The 19,576-nt window shown below is 36.5% G+C and overlaps 2 protein-coding genes, 1 long non-coding RNA gene and 1 pseudogene across 3 annotated transcripts; 1 reads left to right on the top strand and 3 right to left on the bottom strand.

Moving 5' to 3' along the window:
- Positions 1-3,754: 3,754 nt before the first annotated feature.
- On the bottom strand, positions 3,755-7,350 carry LOC110763947 (uncharacterized). The gene is made up of 3 exons (XR_015833462.1): positions 6,964-7,350; positions 6,652-6,762; positions 3,755-4,045 (listed from the first exon to the last, which is right to left on the bottom strand). It is a non-coding gene; the product is annotated as an uncharacterized LOC110763947 (long non-coding RNA).
- LOC148296824 (disease resistance protein RUN1-like) lies at positions 4,135-5,890 on the bottom strand (annotated as a pseudogene).
- A 2,085-nt stretch (positions 7,351-9,435) lies between the features above and the next one.
- LOC110744336 (coiled-coil protein) lies at positions 9,436-10,257 on the top strand. The gene has a single exon (XM_021944311.2). The coding sequence runs from the start codon at positions 9,480-9,482 to the stop codon at positions 10,086-10,088; it is 609 nt and encodes a 202-aa protein (XP_021800003.1). The 5' UTR covers positions 9,436-9,479; the 3' UTR covers positions 10,089-10,257.
- Positions 10,258-13,468: 3,211 nt separating this feature from the next.
- Positions 13,469-18,197, bottom strand: LOC110744338 (disease resistance protein RUN1-like). The gene is made up of 6 exons (XM_021944312.2): positions 17,591-18,197; positions 15,912-17,010; positions 15,539-15,829; positions 14,587-15,411; positions 14,030-14,498; positions 13,469-13,866 (listed from the first exon to the last, which is right to left on the bottom strand). The coding sequence occupies exons 1-6, from the start codon at positions 18,103-18,105 to the stop codon at positions 13,685-13,687; spliced, it is 3,381 nt and encodes a 1,126-aa protein (XP_021800004.2). The 5' UTR covers positions 18,106-18,197; the 3' UTR covers positions 13,469-13,684.
- Between the last annotated feature and the right edge of the window lie 1,379 nt (positions 18,198-19,576).

The following is a 19,576-nucleotide window of genomic DNA, read 5'->3' as shown; positions in this document are numbered from 1 at the left end:
GATATGATTTTTTATTCATTTTTTTTGTTTTAATATAAAAATACCATGTTGCCCCTGCATTTAACAAAAAAAGTTAACAAAATTGACGGCATGACCATTTGTCCTAAGGAAAGTGAAGTTAAAAGACCACGGGAACCATTTTGAAAATTGAGGTACTTAAAAGCAAATCTGGTTTAAGTTCAGGGACTAATAAAATGATTAACCCTTTAAAAAATTACAAACAACAATGATTCGAAGTTCGAAAAAGTATAGAAATATCGTAAACTGTTGCAAACTATATGTAATGGATGCCCACCATGCCAATAGTATATCTACTATATGACTCACTCTCCCAAGAACTCACTATATTGTATTTTAAATGCCTATAAATAGGCACTCAACGAAGATGAATAGATGAAGCTTTAGAAGAGCAATTCTATAACATAAACAAAGTTAAGAAAATAAGAAAGAAATAAGAGAATGAATTTGAATACGAATTTAAAAAAATCAACCATAGCAGTGCTCAACAAGTGGCCGGGAGTGGTGGACTGCTTTTACAATTTAACATAACAAACCCTACACATATGCTCAGAAGTGTCGCTCTCATGATGTAAAATGGAAAAATCGATTGAATAAATTGGGTTGATTAACTTAATCCAAATAAGTATCCGAGTTTTATCAGCAGTTTTTTTATATAAATAAAAAAAATTATAAAAAAAATTATAAAAACTATCTTAGGAGTTTCTTGTAAAATTTCAACTCTAATTATATGAAGATATGGCCATTTTAAAACTGTCAATAATTTTGGGCAACATTGGGCTGTAGCCCAGGTAGCTTTCTGCAAAAACAAAATTATTAAACCTATAAAGCGGCTACTGTAATTTTTTGAAAAGAAAAAAAAATATTAAACATATATATCCCATTGAGTGGATGGCCCCTTCATGTTTTGTGGCTTCTTGGCGGTTTCCATGTAATGAAGTTTCCAAGTCTGACTACAATCATAATGAAATCCTAACATACTAGTTGGTCCCACCACATAATGAAGTATGACATTCTTTTTCTTTTTTTTTTTCTTTTTTTTTTTTATATATAAAAAAAAGGATATATGTGAAACTTAGCCTTAGTGGTCTCAAAAAAATATATGCTGACTCTCTATATGGTGTGCTATCAAAGTCGACCTCATCATTAATACCCATAGTAAAGGTAAAGCCCTTACTCCTAATTCTCAAATTTTAATCTTTTTCAATTTTCTCACACGGCACAACTTCAATAGATACACTTGGAATTATGTTGTTGAACATATATTCATTTTGATAATATGTATTTTTTTATTACATTTAATATGTATTTGTTTTATGTTAAAACTTATTGGAAATTAGTTAATGAAGCTATGAATTAGCATAACTTATATGATTTAATGTATTCTAGCTAGCCCACTGGTAGAAAAATTCTTGGTTCTGCCTAGTACTATCACAAAGATGGATAATATAAAGACAATGGGATTTTCCTAAGGTTTTTTCTTTCTATCATGATAGTCCTCCAAATTAACACCGCTGCATGGACTATATATATATATTAAAATGGGGGGTTTTTTTTGGGGGGGGTTGTGGGGTGGTTGGGGAAGAGGAGAGGGGGAGGGGGAAGGGGGGAAGGGGGTAATGATCAAAGTTCGATTATCATATAAGGGACAATTCACTGGGAAAAAAAGAAGAAAAAGCAAACTTGATGCACAATTTCGTCGGCGTGCGCTTGAATAGCATTTATAAAATTACAAACAACAATGATTCGAAGGTCCAAAAATAAAGAAATATTGTAAACTGTTGCAAACTATATGTAATGGATGCCCACCATGCCCATAGTATACCTACCATATGACTCACCCTCCCAATAACTCACTATATTGTATTCCAAATACCTATGAATAGGCACTCAATGAAGATGAATAGATGAAGCTTTAGAAGAGCAATTCTATGGTTATTCTCTTCCTCTAGACTCTATAGGCACTCAAATAAAAGAATGAATTTGAATAAGAATTGGTAAACAAGTGGCGTGGAGTGGTGGACTGCTTTTACAATTTAATATAACAAACCATAGCTTTTCTCTTTCGGCTCCTCGTGAGCTGTTGTTTCCTCTTGTCTGTTTGTTTCTCTTGCCCCTTTTTTGGGCTTTGATGAAAGACATTTTCGACCAAAAAAAAAACAACAATTTGACCAATATGGAGGGATAAGTTTGCACACCAGTTTGGACAAAATTGGATGGATAGTTTCTAATTATAGAGGGAGATGTTCAAGTACATTGTTCCATTTTTGACATATTTAGTCATATATTCATTCTTAGCACTATTAATATAGATAAACTCTACACCATTTAATTTCTATAAACAAACCCAAAAAATGACAGCTGGCCCTATTGAATTTTATTTTGATTATTAAATTACTTTGATGCCCTATTGAGTGCCTTGGGTTTTTTTATGAGGTTTTAGGGGGAGTTTGTTTTAAGAAATCAACGGCAGTTTTGCAATTTAAAAGAAGTTAAATGCCTTTTTATTATGTTGTAAATGGGTTTTGGGTGTGTTTCTAAAGTCCATATCATATATAATTTTTTTATAATTTGAGCTCATACATTGGGTATAATAGTGAATCTCCCTTTTACTTTTTGAATTGCATAGCACTAGTGAACAAGTTGCTGCTTAATTATATTTAGGGAAATTTTTTTTTTTTTTGGTGGAGTATATTTAGAGATTCCACACAGAATGAATGGTTATGCATGGGGCAGAGAGGGAATCAGCATTTGGTGTATTTGGGACTCGGATTTTAAATCTTCTTTTTTAAATTGACAATTTTCATGTGTTTTTAGACGCCAGCGGAGCCTCAAAAGGGTCGCTTGAATGTTGAATGCTCCTGCATGAAGAGATGATGAACTGATGACATTGTTTGATCAACCACGACTGCCACAGCTTTGTTGGTTTGGCATACTCACAGTCACTAACCTTTTACTTTTGAGGATTCTTTTATTGACCATAAGAGAGCTCGTGAACAAGAAAATTTGCACATGGGTTCTCCATCCGAACAGGTGCCATGGATTCCAAGTTAGACAAGCCCAAGAGGTTGATCATTTCTACATCAGCTCTTTCAATGGGTTCTAACTTGAAGTTGCACTCCCACTCAATTAGGTTGTCGTTCTTACGCAATCGGGTAGTGCCCTGCTTGTGGAAAAGGATTGATATGTGATTTTTTCCAATGATATGCAATCTCCACATTCAATTGCTCTACTTTTGGTAGCCCTAAAAGCGATTTGAGCCTCCTACATTTGGAAAAAGATAGTCTACGGAGCCTTTGTTAAACCTTTGATGCAATTTGGCAGGGTACAAATTGGATTATTCCCAAGATTTAGGGTTTTCAATGACGAAAGATAACCAAAATCCCTTGGAAAGGCATCATCCGAAAGATTGCACACTTTTTAAGACTTAAATATACTAACGAGCATGGGAAAGAACTCAAGATATATGGACTTCTTCCTGGCCATAATTCACTTATTGGAATTCCATTTGTTTCAAGCACTTTACAAGATTCCATGTTCCTCGTCATCGTAACTGATGAGATCAATCAGCCCTGTGCAATCTGCAAGAATCAATTTCTCTATATTGGGGCAAACCGAAAAGTCATCGGTGTCGATAAGGCCATGATAATGGCTGAGATCAAGGATCTTCAATGATGGAAGAACCTGTGAAAGCCTAAAACAAAAAGGAATTGAAAGTGTAATGTACTTTTGCCCCTTTGCAGACTTGCCTCAAGCTGCTATATTGCATTTCAAGAACAATCAGGCTCTCTAGAGGAAAATTAGCAGGTACAGAATCCAAAGGAAATTCAACCCAACACAACCATCTTAATCCTGTAGGAAATTCTGCATAACATCCATCAACTTGTACATGACCAAGATGGAGTAGTTTCAGTTTGGGCATCCTTGCAAATGCATTGGTTTCGAAGACTGTCCCATTTGAGCTTATTTCACTGTTTGCAGGGAGCATATGCATCCCCAGGACAAGACCTTCAATCGTTTGCATACCCTACACAAGAAAATGGAAAAACGTTTGGATACTTCGCAAAAATAAGAAAAACATATATAGGCACACATACAAAGTACGTTACTTACATTCTTTTCTATCAATACTTTGAAAGAATCCTTATGATGCCATAATCTACTACGTTTTCCAGGCTCCTCTGATTCTAGGCAAACAATTTCTCTTCCCATATCCCAAATCATGTCATGCATTTGCACCTTGTTATATCCATCAATTGTCACTAAACATCCTATCAACAAGGTTTTGAATGCCAACAATTGTATAGAAATCACATCCATCTAGTATTCTGACAATGTAATCTTTTTCCTTTTCGATAAAGAAACAGGCAATGTGGAGGAATAATTTTCGGTCGTGGTCATCTTGTAAAGAATCATAGCTTATTCTCAGTTTATTCATGATTTCAACATTTGGAATAGCTTCCAACTTCTCAAATGCACTTTTCCATACACCAATACTTTCACCCAATGGAGAAGATCACCTAAAACTTTAAGAGCTAATGGAAGTCCTCCACAATGGTACACTGCTTTTTCTGAATATTCTAGGTAACCTTCAATGGGGTGGTCTTGGCCAAAAGCATACCACCTGAAGAGCTCTAAGGATTCATCGTAATCCAATGTTTCAACGTCAAGAACCTTAGTAACTTGATGACCCTTTAATAATCCTGAACGTCTAGTTGTTATAACGATTTTATTTCCTGGGTAAAATCGATTTTTCATCCTAAGTACTGCATCTAATTGATCTACATGATCCACATCGTCTAGAACAAGAAGAACCCCTTTAGAGCTTATGACATCTTCTATCTTAGATATTCCCTCACTAACGCTGTGTATTTTCACTTTTATCCCATGTAGAATATCATAAAGAAGTTGTCTTTGTATTTTGACTAAGCCATGGGTGTGTTGTGAAAATTCTCTGATATTTTCAATAAAGCTGCTTCCTTCGAATTTTCTAAAATTTGAATTATAAACCAATTTTGCAATTGTTGTCTTCCCTATTCCACTCATCCCATAAATTACAAGTATGCCGACATCAGTTGATCCATCTTGTAACCATAAATTGATATCTTCAACTTCATACAAAGAAAGTTCCTCCTCATATCAAATGGGATTTTGACACTCCCAAATTTCAAAACAAAGAAAGTAAGAAGAATTTCAAAAAAAATAAAAAGTTAAATGAAAATAACAGAGGGTATTAGATTGTGAATTGAATGAACATCAGACTTTACACTCTTATTTCCAAATCTTGAAGGAATGTACATCTGTTCAACCGACTGGGTAGGTTTGACAAACATAAATATATATTCAATTAAAAAATAAATGACTTGGAACATTTCTCAGTTTCTGACAATATGAGAGAGACAGCTCCTTAAGGCAAGGAAACACCACTATTAATCAGGAGGCTTCACAGGTGCTTCCATCCATTCAATTAGGTTTGGGGTATCACTAATTTGAAAGTCTTCAAGACTGGAAACAAAGCCCTTGTCTCCTTGCTCGTAACTACTACATCATATCCATAAAACTTAGCAACCTCACATTTTAAATTTATCCATCTATTAATCTCAAGATGTCTAAGATTAAGAAGATGACTGAGAGTTGGCAACGACAAACTCAGGATCATCCATGATGGAAATGTAGCAACCGTGAAATTCTCCATCTCTAAAATTTCCAAATTAGGGTGCGGTTGGAGGCCTTCTAGTACATTCTCCTTCTTGTTGCTCCTTAGCCTATTTGGGTCCCTTACAAATCTTAAAATGTATATGTTTGTCTTTCCCACTAAATTTTCTTTCAATGCTTCTTCTTCATGTTGCACATATTCCCCAACCCCTCCCATTACTGCAACTTTAGATAATATTTGGAGATTAGTTGGTCGCCCCACACCAACGAGAAATCTCATACGTCCATCAAACTAAATGTGGCTCAAGTTGATCAAATTTTGCAATTTCTTTGGAAACTCTTCAAATGAGAAACAGGATGTCATCCTCAATGTTTGTAGATTACAAATTTTTCCAATAGAATTGGAGAGTGCTTTGATATTAGTTCTAGAAACATCCAAATACCTCAAGTGTTTCAACTCACCAACTGAAATCTTTCATGAACATTGAGCAATATGCAAAACATTGTTTCAAAGATGGTTTAGTAACAATATTGGTGATCCCCTAAACGAAATCGAGTTTTGACAAACAACTAATCAAACTATTCCATTTTTCTTCATCTTCGTTCCAAATGTCATCAAGGACGACAACATATCTTTTCTTTGTCAGGTTCATTGTACACTAACCCATCCGAAGTTGTCTTTCCTACACCACCCATTCCTACAATAACCAAAATACTTTCTCGACTGTTGGAGATAATCAAGGTTGCAACTATACTTGACACTTCCTCCTTTCTTCCAACGATGTATTCATCCTTACCAAAGAATGAGTTGCTTTCTATGTCCTCTATTGCTTGAAGGGTTGCATCTTTGTGTTTTTTCTTATTAACTAGTCCAATGAAAGATGCCTCACTCACCAAAGATGCGTTCATAGACTTCATTCTATGTTCCATTTTCTGACGAAACAAAGTGGGATCGGAGGCAAAAAGAAAGATTAGTACCTTTTTCTTTATATGGTTCTCCAATTCTACTTTATGCCGAAGAACTTCACAATTGATTTCATCCAACACATCTTCTCCATCAAAAGCTACGCCTTTAAGATTCTTCACCCACTGATCAAAACAGAGAGAGCCAAATTATGAATTAGTACTCTGGGAATTTTCTGATCCTCTTAAACATGAATTTCTTCTAATTATAAGTAGATCTATAATAAGCAGGCACTAAGCTCAATAGAAATTAGGAATAACATATAAGCATAGATTCACTTCCACACAGGCTGTAAGGGCTTGGCCGAATAAATATAGATTGCTTACCGGCTTACATGGCGTTGACCAAGGCTATGGAGCGGTGGTCGATAAAAGTCTTGCAAGTATCTTCGCCTCTGACATGACAATTACTACATCCATGAAAAGTTGACGTAATATTTCCACTCTCACTGATCGGTTGTTGGTTGCTCTGAGCTGCACGGTGGAGTGGTCATAGTGAGACTGACGGCTCTTATCTTTCCATCTGCTCCAAGGTTCTGTATTTATGTCTCTCTCTCGCTTGTTTGGGCTCTTTTCAGAGTATAATCTTTGTTCTCTGTTTGGGCTTTTGCTACAGACAATGTTTCCTTTTCTTTTGTCCGAGCGCTAAGAAATTCAAACGCAACTTCTTGAATTGAAATTTAAAAATAAATAACTTTTTTATTAATATTTAAAAAAAAAATACCACTAAAAAGATCTATCATTCAATCTCAAATACTTAAATAAGAAATTTTGTTTTTTGTCGTCCGATAAAATAAAAAAATTTCTTAGCTTTCCAACTAATATTACAATACCTCTTTATTTTCAATCATTGGGGGATGAGGTTTTCGAATTGGTTGGAACCTCTTTCAACATTGAGAAATAAGTATCACTAGACTTTTTTTTTTCTTTTTTTTTGGGTCGGAAATAGATTTCATTAAGAAACCACAAAATGGCACAACAAAACAAAAAAGGTGAGACCCAACCAACTGAGCTCAGTAACAAGCAAAAAGGCCAGAGGCCCAAATAAAATGCTAAAGAAAGCTTAAATCCCAAAAGGCACACAAGCCCAAAACAAGGCCAAAATAGCAAACAAACCCTAAACAAAGCACAATCAAGCCACCGCCAATGCTTGAGACGACATCACCTGGACAAGTTGAGGGGATGAGCTGCCACACATAAGGAGCACAAAAAGAAACAAACGTACGGTACGACCCACATATCCACCCAAATACCTTAAAATCCCACATATTACATAAATACAGACAAGAAAAAAGAAGCCAGCCACAAGAAGATCATCACCTCCCAGATCAAAACTGACAAAGCACCAGAACAAACACAAAAACCAAGCAAACATCGACATAGTAGAAAGAGGTGGTGCAGGCACCCGAGCAAGAGCAAGAGCTCGAACTCTACACACCTTCAGTGTTGTACGAGCGAAAATGCCTTTACGGCTAGCCGAATCAGCCACATGGTGAAGCCATATCAATAAGGAGGAGAAAATTTCAGTGGGTAAGGACGATACCAATACCATAGAAAAGGGATTTGAATGGAGTGGGTGAGGGAGATAAGAGGAAATAGGTGGAGTGAGGGACAATATAATACAAGGGATGACAGCTAAAGGGGGATTTGGGGAAATAAAGGAAGCCAGAGGCATGAAGCCTCAAAATTGGAGCAGAGCTCGAGCTAAACACCCACCAAAGGGGAGAGCAAAATACCCATAAAGAGGGGAGAATAGGTCCAGCACTAGACTACTTTTAAAATTGCTAAAATTATTTATGTAAGCATTTGGAGTAAAAATTTAAAAGTAATTATGCGTCTTGAAGCAACTTTCTATGCTTGTCTAGGAGGTATTTAGATTTTTAATAAAATAAAATAAAAAAAGGTTTTATGAACATAAGTGTTTCCAATAAAAGTAGCCACAAACAAACCCTAACAGCTTGTTAGTTACAATAGTTCATATGTTTTTTATTTCAACTCACTTGGACCTATCTCGCTTACAAATAGTTCATAAGTGTTTACATTACTAAATAAATAAAAGGTGAGAGAATTAACTAGATAGATTACCTAAACTATGTGTGAGTATTAGGAATGAAAAAACAAGTATAAAATAAATTGGATAACAAAAGGTGCGTAACACAACATGTGGACTTTGAGATATTTCCGAATACACTAATTTTAAGTAGGATTGGGCAACAAAGCTGAACTACACCGATAAGGCCAGAACCACACATTACCAACTTTATCGATATGCCCTTTTCAGATACTGACACCGAATCAAAGAGCACTTTAACCGACTACGACCGATTCACTTAGAAATCGGTACAATCCGGTCGGTTTCAACAACCAACAACAACGGGAGAGAGAGAGAGAGAGAGAACCGAGTTTAAATAAGTAAATGAAAAAACCGTACCAAACTTGACCAGTCAGTTCCGTTCGGCAGGGTTTTTTGATTTTCCAGCTCAAAGCCCAACCCTAGTTTTACTAATAAGTTTGTAAAGAAAAATATTTGTTTTAAAGTTTTTACTTGATGTGAGGATCTACAAACTTATTTCAGCTCAAACTTATTAGTTTTGTGTGAAAAAAACAAAAAGTATTTCTTATGAGATATGTTTTTCAACAAATTGTATGTGAATGCCCTATTAATTGAAAAGAAAATAGTCTAGTGGTTTTTAATGTTTTAAGAAATTGTCAATATTATTTTGCAATTTACAAGTTTTAATTAATTAATTTTTTATTGTTATTATTATTATTATTAAATCGTTGCGTATAAATAGCTACATCCAGTGTTTGTGGCGGCACAAGACTAAAGACCTAGTTAATCCATGGCCTGCACAATCGATTTCCGCCGCCTAGACGAAGGCTTCGGCGGCAAAACCTACAAGCGCAAGAGAAACCCCGAACCCACCGCCAACGAAGATGCTTCAGTCTTTGGCTCTGTCAGTGCTGCAATGGAAATCGACGACACGTGTTTACCTCCGTCAAAGCGGTCGGCGATACCCTCGTCAGACAATCCCGACAAGCCGAGCTTCGGGAAGCCGAGCTACGACGGCGTGATCGCGGGGAGAGTCTCCGGCCGGAAGTGGAAGCAGCCGAGGAAGCAGAGGGCGTCGGCGACGCACGTTAGCCATAAGGGGACGACTTTCGAGGAGAGAGCGAAGGAGAAGGAGATAAAGCGGGCGTACAGAGAGAGAATGGCGGAGCTGAAGGGCGAGATCAAGAAGAACAAGGAGGAGAAGAGGAAGAAGAAAGAGGAGAGGGATAAGAAGAAGCAGGAGAACATCTTGAGGTCCGGGACGAAGCTGCAGGTGATTTCGAATCCGAAGACGCTGAAGAAGATTGCCAAGAGCAAGGACCGGAAGCTGCTCAAGGTTGTTCCTGATGATTTGATCAACAAGAACAAGAAGAAGAAGAAGAACAGCAACGACGACTAGAATAGTCAGTTTTTAATTTCTTTTTGCTTTTTATGTTTAGGATTGGATTCAATTTTGATCCTTTTTTGTTTTTTGTTGGAGGCAATGAGTTGTTGTGCTATGTGTCAAGAGAAATATATGGTAATTCAGAGTTGCTATGCTTCAAATATAGTTTCTTTTGTCTGTGAAATCTCTCATTTTCCTCAAATTTTGCACTTCACTTTAAGGTGCAGATTAGTTTCTCTAGCAAGCTTAGTATTTTCTTTTCAAGTTGATATGATCAATGGAAGGGAAGGCAGAGATTGTGCTGTGTGGGTTTTGTGCTAGGGTTGATACATTGGTGTTTTGTCTCAAAGTTTCAAACCATATGTGCAATATGTACGTATTTTGTTTGTGGATTTTACCCCATGTTATTCCCTTATATATTGCATAAACTTGTATCTCTGTTTATTTGCACCAAATGTGTATGAATTTAAGAGATTACATGCATTAGAATTGTGAGGGAACAAGGTAGGGGAGCTCTATTGTTAGGAATTATAATTCAAGTGGGTAAGTTCTTCAGTCTATGACTTTTAGCTTTAGAAGTTGAACACTGGTCCCTTGCTCTTCTTGGCTCTGGGCTTAGCTTTTTCAGTTAAGTTATTGTTAGAGCACAGCCAAAAGTGTAAAGAAAAAAAGAAGTGAGTAATCCAAGTGAAAGGAAGGGTAGGGTATGTGTAGTTGCGGATATTCAGATGCATTTGTATGCTAATTTGAGATGGTATGAAGAATCTAGAGTGTCATCAAGCAGTGCTAAAAGGTGTATTCTTTGTATGCTGTGCTTGTGAGTTAACATGGCTCTTATAGTATCTGTGAAACGGTTTTGTCGTTTTTTTTTTGTTCATTCTGGAATTGAATATTCTAGTCTAAAATTTTTCACCATACAGCTGACAGAATGATTTATGGATTTTCGACTACTACAATTGCATTAGCATTTCTCTTTGGATGAAAATTCTTACCTGATTGATGTACATTCTATAACCTTTTCTCTATGTAAGTTTTTCTCTTCATCTGAATATTCAGGAGGGCCAATTCATGGGCAAATGATAAATCTACCGTTTTATTGTTTTTAATTTAATAAAATTCTTTTGCTTTTTGGTTGATGCTCACAACTCTTGAACAGTTCTTGCTTCAAAAAGCATTCTCAAGTTCACATAGTTTACCCTGTGTATGTTTTGCGGTTTTTCTTTTTCCTTGCCCCTTCTCTTTAGCTCTGTGATGTTCTAATGCTATGGTCATACCAGAGAGGTTGTCTGAGAGCCAGTTAGGTTTTTATTCGTCAGTCTAGCGTGTTCGTTGGATTGGATTACCTCATACAACGAACTTTGGATTCTCTAATGGAACTACAATAGGCACAACCTTGTATTGCTGATCTATGGTTAGCTTGTAGTAGCATGGCAATGGAGTTATATATTATTATGGTGCATTAGTATTGCCTTACCAGCCCCTGTTTTCCTGTTGTTGGCATCGTGCTACTTTTTGTCGTTAACAAGTTTCACTTGGAAAGAACCTGTCTATTGCTCAAGCAACAGATAGAAATGGTGTACATATGCACTACATTTATCATACTACTATATTTATTCGGCCATTCAAATCAAGAATTTTCTTGTAGAGGAGAGAAAAAAGGGTAAAGGATTAAGAATTTTGTTTCAGTCATTTGATTTGCAAAGACCCTGTTGAGTTTCTTCAATTGAAAGCCTTGGTTTTTATGCTGAAATATCTGTTTGGTTTTTAAGCTCGACTCCGCATGTTAGATTGTCATCCTCTTGCTGACCAAAATGCTGGAACAATCAAATGACCAGCTTCGTTTGAATTCTTCACCCAACTAAATGCACAGACCAGACCTGTCTTTTAAAGCCTTCTGAATTTACAAAAAACACTAGGATTTATGCATCTAAAAGATTGTGACCTTCAAGTATCTTGCAAACGCAATCATTACAAACAAGATTTACTGTATATTGCCAAATTTCCAAGATCTGGTACATTTTTTCCAGGCAATCCAACTGCATGACTCACATTCTTAAATTCGCTATGAAGCACTGAGGGTCAGTGGGTGACACGAACTGATTATGTGGTGCTGAATGTGGAGACGGAAGACGGAAGACGGAGATCTGAATTTCCTGCTTCATCTTTCACTGTAAACTGAGGATAGAACATCTGCATTATATTAGAAATAGGCTAAATAGTGGGATATAAACCAACACAGAGAGAGAGAGAGAGAGAGAGAGAGAGAGAGAGCTATATATGCTAGCAACATGCCAACATGTGACAGCCAAATGAAGACGTGGATAAAAAGACAAAAGCATTAATGCAGGAAACTTACGCTCACTGTTAGGGGTGTACAAAATTCAATCCAATCTGTCCAAACTGACCGATCCATTTAAATCCAATTCAATTTCAATATATTTCGATGATTTGGTGGATTTGATCTGTAATTTTCAAAACCAACATAATTAGATCGGATGATAAATTTGCTTATGAGAATCCAATGCAATCCAATATAATTAGTTTTATGCTAATTTTGCTCTTGTAGGCATTACATGTCTTCGCCTCTGAAACTCATGAACACGCGATAACTACTGCATCAATAAGAAGGAGGACACGCAGTTTTGGAAGAGGAGGTTTCTCCTTGAGTTTTTCTCACAAGAGCCATGGATGAGGGTGAAACATTTTCATAAACAAACTGCCCTTTGCGGTGTCTATGAGAGGAGAGCTGTAAAATTTAATACTGACGGGATCCTTAGATTTTTTTCTAGCCTTCAAGGAGCCTTATGATGTGAAAACGAACAGTTAAAAGTAAAGCAGCTCTCATGCAAAAGAAAGGTATATTGTCTGTCTTTTGATAAAAGATGGCCTATAATTTCTTTTGTAGAGCTTGACGAAAAGGACTATCGGGAGTACCTTACCCTATACGCACATTATCACTTTTTGACAATACACCATCATAATATCACATACCACAATCACCACCACAAACTAATTCTCTCCTTTTCTACTTTTATATATATTCTCTACTTTATATTATTATTTTGGCAATGGTTCTGTGACTTGGATACCTATATCTGTCTATGAACGTGCTCATAGCGGATCTTGAGTTTGTGTACAAAGGGTCGTATCTTGGAGTCTTGTAGACCTTCAGTACATGCACGTAGGGAGGCTATAAAAGGCTTTAGGACAAAGTCTTTGACGTGCTTCACCATACCAAACTCGCCTTCTTACTTATTATTTATTTTGCTTTTACTTATCTATTATTTTGTTTTCTTCAATTTCAATGTACCTTAAAAGCTTTCCAATTTGTTTATAAGTTATTTATAATATAAATGTTTTTGTATTTGACTTTACGAAAAAGGAAAACTATATATTAATTTTTATAACAAATCTCACAATCTGGATTGGGCCACTTCAGTTTTCCAGCCCAAAGATATGTTAAAACTGAACAAATGGGGTCAATAAAAATAATCCCCCAGAACAAATGGGGTCAATAAAAATATCTCCGAAGAAGATGCATTTGATGCTACGAAATGACATTGGATGTATGCAAAAACATAAGTCTGCTCTGCTGTTCTAGTGCAAAATATTCATCCACAGCTTGTGGACGGCCGCTTCTTTCTGCATGAGAGAGAAGACCGAGTGATTAGAGAAAGGGTGAGAAAGAAGCAAGCTGCGGTAACGAGAACCTTCCAGCCAAGGAGGCCGCCGGAGTTATTGCTGCCTGTGGTGGTTGCAACTGTGATATCATCTTGTTGCTCTTCTTCTTCGTCTGGTAAACATACAAAACGAGAGAAAACCTCATTTGGAAAACATATATACAAGACAAAATATAGATTCATTTATTATTTTCCTTTATTTTATTTTATTTTATATTTGGAAATAGTTGGAGTAAAATTATGAAACGCGTCAATAAAACATCACACCTGCCTTACCTTCTTCATTAGAGTCCCTAAGGATCTTATTCAACCATATTGGACAATAAAACGTATTATGATTCTCTTCTTGTTGCACAAGTCGGATGCCCAACTCCTTTACAAGAAGCCCAGATTTCATAATTACAGAAACAACCACTTCATCGCCACCTTCTAACTGACCATACAAATTCCAGTGGCTTAACCATATCATGTCTTCTCCTTCACCTGGAATACCGTATTGTGATGGGCAATACGCCCCCCTCAGACCCTTGCTCTTATTTTTTACTCTTATATAAGTGTGGTGGACAATAGGAGAATCATAGCCGGCATTCATATAGACAACAAAGACAATCAAGCCTCCAGTTCTGTGATTATCAAGTAATGGCACAGTAAAAGATATTGAGGACCCTCTGCTTTTATGGCTGAATTGGCCTGGAACCTCATTCCCACAAAAAAATGTGTTGTATATACCACATTCGTACAGTCCCTATATATATGCAATAGAACTAACAGTATTAGTCAACTCTTTCCTGTGATCATATGAGAGAGAGAGAGAGAGAGAGAGAGGCGCACACCTGGACGGGAATTGGATCATCCTTCTGTAAAATGGGTGCCATTGATTCCAACAAGTTGCACAATCCCAAGATATTGATCATTTCTACATCTACACTTCCAATGGTTACTAACTTGTACTTGTACTGCCAGTCAACTAGGTTGTTGCGACTAAATGATGTGGCTGACTCAAAGTGAATGGATTGATATGTTATTTTCTCCAATGAAATGCAATCTACAATATCCAAGTTGTTTAGTTTTGGTAACCCCAGAAGCGATTTGAGACTCGTACACATGGAAAAAGAGAGTTTATCAAGCCTCGCAAATCCTTTGATACAATTTGGTAGGCTACAAATTGGATTATTCCCTAGATTTAGTCTTTGCAATGACGACATACTACTAAAATCCATAGGAAAGGCATCATCCGAAAGATTGCACCCCCAAAGACTTAATTCTACTAAAGAGCATGGTAAAGAACCCAAGATACTCGAACTTCTTTCTGGCCATAATTCACTTATTGGAATTCCATCTGTCTCAAGCACTTTCAAAGAGTACATGTTGCTCAACATCTCAATTGATAACTCATTAAGATTTGAGCAACCAGATATAATAAATGTTTCAAGTGTTTTTAGCATACAAATGTTCTTGGGAAGCATCCTAATCTTTTTGCAATCTCTCATATTCAAGTAAATAAGTCTCTCTAGGTTTCCAATGGATCCATGGACATAAATTAGGCTCGTGCAGTCTACTAGAACCAATTTCTCTAGATTTGGGCAATATGAGAAGTCAATGGTTTCTGTAAGGGAATGAGAATGGCTGAGATCAAGGATCTTCAAGGACAGAAGATACTGTAGGGAAAAAATGTACAGAAGAAAACAATGTGGGGAGTTAATTGTTATAAATATATAATTTGTTATCAAACTAAAAGCCTAATGAAAAAGAAAAAGAAATTGAAAAGAGTAGAGAGTAACATACTTTTGTTCCCTTGAATACTTGTCTCAGACCGCTGTATTGCATTTCAAGAATAATAACACTTTCCAAAGGAAAATCAACGGGTATAGAATCCAAAGGAAACTTAGTCCAACACAACCATCTTACTCCTGTACAAAATTCTGCATAAGATCCGTTAAGTTGTACATGACTAAGATGGAGTAGTTTTAGTTCCCGCATCCTTGAAAATGCGTTGGTTTCCAAGACTTTCTCATTTGAGTTTATAGTAGGGCACATGTGCATGTGGAGGGTAAGACCTTCAATTGTTTCCGTACCCTACAAAAGAAAACAAGAAAAGCATTTGGAAAATATTTACAAGAAGAAAAACATATGTGTACAAAGAACGCATATTTCTTACATTCTTTTCTGCCAAGATTTTGAAAGAGTCCTTATGATGCCATACTCTACTACGATTCCAAGGCTCCTTTGATTCTAGGCGAACAATTTCTCTTCCCATTCCACGAATTAGGTCATGCATCTGCACCTTGTCACATCCATCAATAATCACCAAACATCTGTCAATGAGATTTTGAATGCCAACAATTGTGTAGAAATCACATCCATCCAGTATTTTAACAACGTAATCTTTGTCCATTCCGATAAAGAAACAAGTAATGTGGAGGAATAATTTTCGGTCATGGTCATCTTGCAAAGAGTCATAGCTTACTCTTAGCTTATTTATTATTTCACCATTTGGAATAACTTCTAACTTCTCCAATGCACTTTTCCATAGACATACACTTTCCCCCAACAAAGAAGAACCTAAAACTTTGAGAGCTAATGGAAGTCCTCGGCAATGATCGACTAGCTTCTCTGAATATTCTATATAATCTTCAACAGGATGGTCTTGGCCAAAAGCGTGCCAACTGAAGAGCTCCAATGATTCTTTTTGAGTCAAAGTGCCAACTGCATACACCTCAGTAACTTGATGAGCCTTTAACAATCTTGCACGCCTAGTTGTTATGATGATTTTACTTCCTGGATAAAATCGATCTTTCACTTGAAATACTGCATCTAATTGGTCCATATGATCCACATCATCGAGAACAAGAAGAACCCTTTTAGAGCTTATTGCATCTTCAATCTTAATTAATCCCTCACTAACATTGCTTATTTTCATTTTTCTCCCATTCAAAATATCATAAAGAAGTTGTGTTTGTATTTGAACTAAGCCATTGGGTTGATCTGAAACTTCTTTGATATTTTCAAGGAAGCTGCTTCCTTCAAATATTCTAAAGTTTGAATTGTAAACAGTCTTTGCGATGGTTGTTTTCCCTATTCCACTCATCCCATAAATTACAAGTATGCCAACATCATTTGATCCATCTTGTAACCATAAATTAATTCCTTCGACTTGAGAATGCATTCCAATCAAGTTGGGAGCAACACTTAAGGGTGTGCGACTTAGTTTGTCTCCGATCACTTTAACTATTTTCTTGATAAACTTTGACTCATACCTAAAAAATTGCAATCAAAATGAAAGAGAATTCAAACATGCATGCATGATTTCATATACTTAAGTTATAAAATACCATGGAAATAAGTTCATAAAGTTAGAAGGTACAAATATATAATAGATGAGCGCTGAAAGAGTTAGATAGAACTTAAAACTATGTTTGCAATAACAGCTGGATAATAGGTATTTCTCTGTCTTTGCATCTCAGTCATTCCCTTGCCTTTAGAAGAATCTGGATTGCTGAGGGTGTCTTGAGTGTTTTTGTGGATGTGCTGGATATTAGGGTTATTAAATTATCTATCAATATTTTTTATTTTTTTTGAAAGGACAGAATCTATCAAAATTTAGTCCGTAGCATGTCAAAACTGATTAAGTCTAGATCTATCCTGGTCTAGAACTAAAGCTCAACCAAACTTAAACAAAAACTACTTCAAATCTAGATAATAATTAAAACAACTAGTTTCAAATCTAGATCAAATTTTGAACTATGGAAAGTGCCAAATACATATTAATAACGAGATACTAATTCAGTTGCAACCAAATAAAGAAACTAATTCAGTTGGTAGTAGGAATGAATTTACCCATGAGCTTGATTTTGCAAGACCATCCCTGCCAGATTTGCAACCTCTGCAAGTGCCTCCCTCCATGCCTTCACCTTCTGCAGCGGTTGAGTTTTTTGGTGTCTAGCAAATTCCTTTGCAAGACTTCCTGTCTGCTTCATCACATGGGATGGATCCACATCGTAGAAGACGGGCAAAACGACATGGTCATCTGAGGTCCTCCTCTTGCGTTCAAGGATCATCACCAGCTCGTCAAGGCACCATCTGGACAACGCGTAGTCATTCGAGAACACAATGACAGAAGTTCGTGAGTGTTTGATTGCTTTCTGCAGTTCGGGCTTGATACCTTCTCCTCTCTCGACTTCATCGTTGTCTCGGAAAGTGCGAAATCCGGCGTTGACAAGGGCCGTGTAGAGGTGGTCAGTGAAAGTCTTGCGAGTGTCTTGGCCTCTGAAACTCAGGAACACGTGATAACGACAATATCGAGAAGCATTAGAAGAGGAGGTCTGTGGATCAGCTGCTTTCACAAGAGCCATGGATATCGACGACTTGAAGTGGTAGCGGTCAGGAAACAGACTAGCCTTTGCTGGTGTCTCTGATGAGCTGTGGAAAATTAATTAAAAGCTTCAATTGAAAGCCAAGCATGTTATGAAGAATTGCAGAATTTAATGAATGAAAAAGACAGCCTACCCATAACTCCGTTGACTTGTGTTAAAAAGTAATGCACATTAAATAATAAAGAAAAATCTTGAATGATATAGAAAAATCCAGAACAATTGAGTGAAAATAGACAAGTCAAATTTGAGCTCTACACTAGAAACATCCTATTAATTATTTAATATATTGTAACTAGACTATTCTAGACTTATATTATAAGTTATAACTAGTGGCTGGAAAATAGTTTGAGAAGTCGGTTACTATGCAATAACCGACTTCACTAGATATTTGCCATCTTTAAGTCGGTTATGCTACTCTATATATATAGCAATAGCAGCTCAATTGTGTAATCAAGGATAACTTGAAATCTACAGCTGCCTAACTCCTCCCTTTAGCCAACCCTTGTATCCAACCAATTCTAAAGCCTTGTACCCTTCTTATTTCAATCAATAAAATAAAATTATCTTGTTACCCTTTTAAAAAAGCTTTCTATTCCACATAAAGAATATTGTCCTAAATAGTAAATCAACTATTCTCTAAGCCTCTCTTCTCCCTTCAACTAACAGTGGTATCAGAGCTTGTTTCGATCAACTTTGGGCGTTGGTTCACTAGTCCTCCATCATGTCTACCACTAGCCAAAACTCTGACCCTCTTCCTATTTTCACGGGGGAAAACTATGACTTCTGGAGTATTAAAATGAAGACCTATTTTATGTCTCAGGATTTATGGGACATAGTTGATAGTGGCTTCAATAATCCAGAAAACCCAACTATGGAACAGTTGAGGCAACTGAAGAAGGATCAACAAAAAGATGCAAAGGCCTTATATGCCCTGCAACAAGCCTTGCATGATACGATTTTTCCAAGAATCATGGGAGCCACAACTGCAAAGGAAGCATGGAATACCTTAAAGGAGGAATTTCAAGGCAATGCCAAGGTACGTGCTGTTAAACTACAAACTTTGAGAAGAGAGTTTGAAAACATTAAAATGAAGGATTCTGAGACCACACAAGACTATTATGCTAAAATAAAAATAATAATCAATCAATTGAGAGCCTATGGAGAAAATATTAATGATTCAAGAATTGTAGAAAAAATACTTATAAGTCTTCCTGATAAGTATGATCCTTTAGTTACTGCCATTGAACAGACAAAATATTTAACTAGTCTGTCAGTGACAGAACTAATGGGCTCCCTTGAAGCTTATGAGAAAAGACTGAGTAGGCGAAATGAAAATTCAATAGAAAGCGCCTTTCAGTCAAAACTAAATTTAAGGTCTCAGAAAACTAAAGAAGGGGAAAGGAAAATTGGAGAAAGTTCTGGAAGAGAAAATTATAAATCCAATAAGAAT

This window comes from Prunus avium, chromosome 2 (assembly GCF_965620075.1).
Source record: "Prunus avium chromosome 2, drPruAviu1.hap1.1, whole genome shotgun sequence".
NCBI lineage: Eukaryota > Viridiplantae > Streptophyta > Magnoliopsida > Rosales > Rosaceae > Prunus > Prunus avium.
The sequence above is the reverse complement of the archived record's forward strand: the minus strand, read 5'-3'. Positions and strand labels throughout refer to the sequence as shown.

Excerpts from the sequence above, each read along its gene's own strand:
- LOC110744336 (XM_021944311.2), top strand. The coding sequence starts at position 9,480 with ATGGCCTGCACAATCGATTTCCGCCGCCTAGACGAAGGCTTCGGCGGC.
- LOC110744338 (XM_021944312.2), bottom strand. The coding sequence starts at position 18,105 with ATGGCTCTTGTGAAAGCAGCTGATCCACAGACCTCCTCTTCTAATGCT. Across the intron at positions 17,011-17,590 it reads TTGCAAAATCAAGCTCATGG|GTATGAGTCAAAGTTTATCA; the intron begins GTAAATTCATTC and ends GCAATTTTTTAG. Across the intron at positions 15,412-15,538 it reads AAGTATTCAAGGGAACAAAA|TATCTTCTGTCCTTGAAGAT; the intron begins GTATGTTACTCT and ends TTTTCCCTACAG.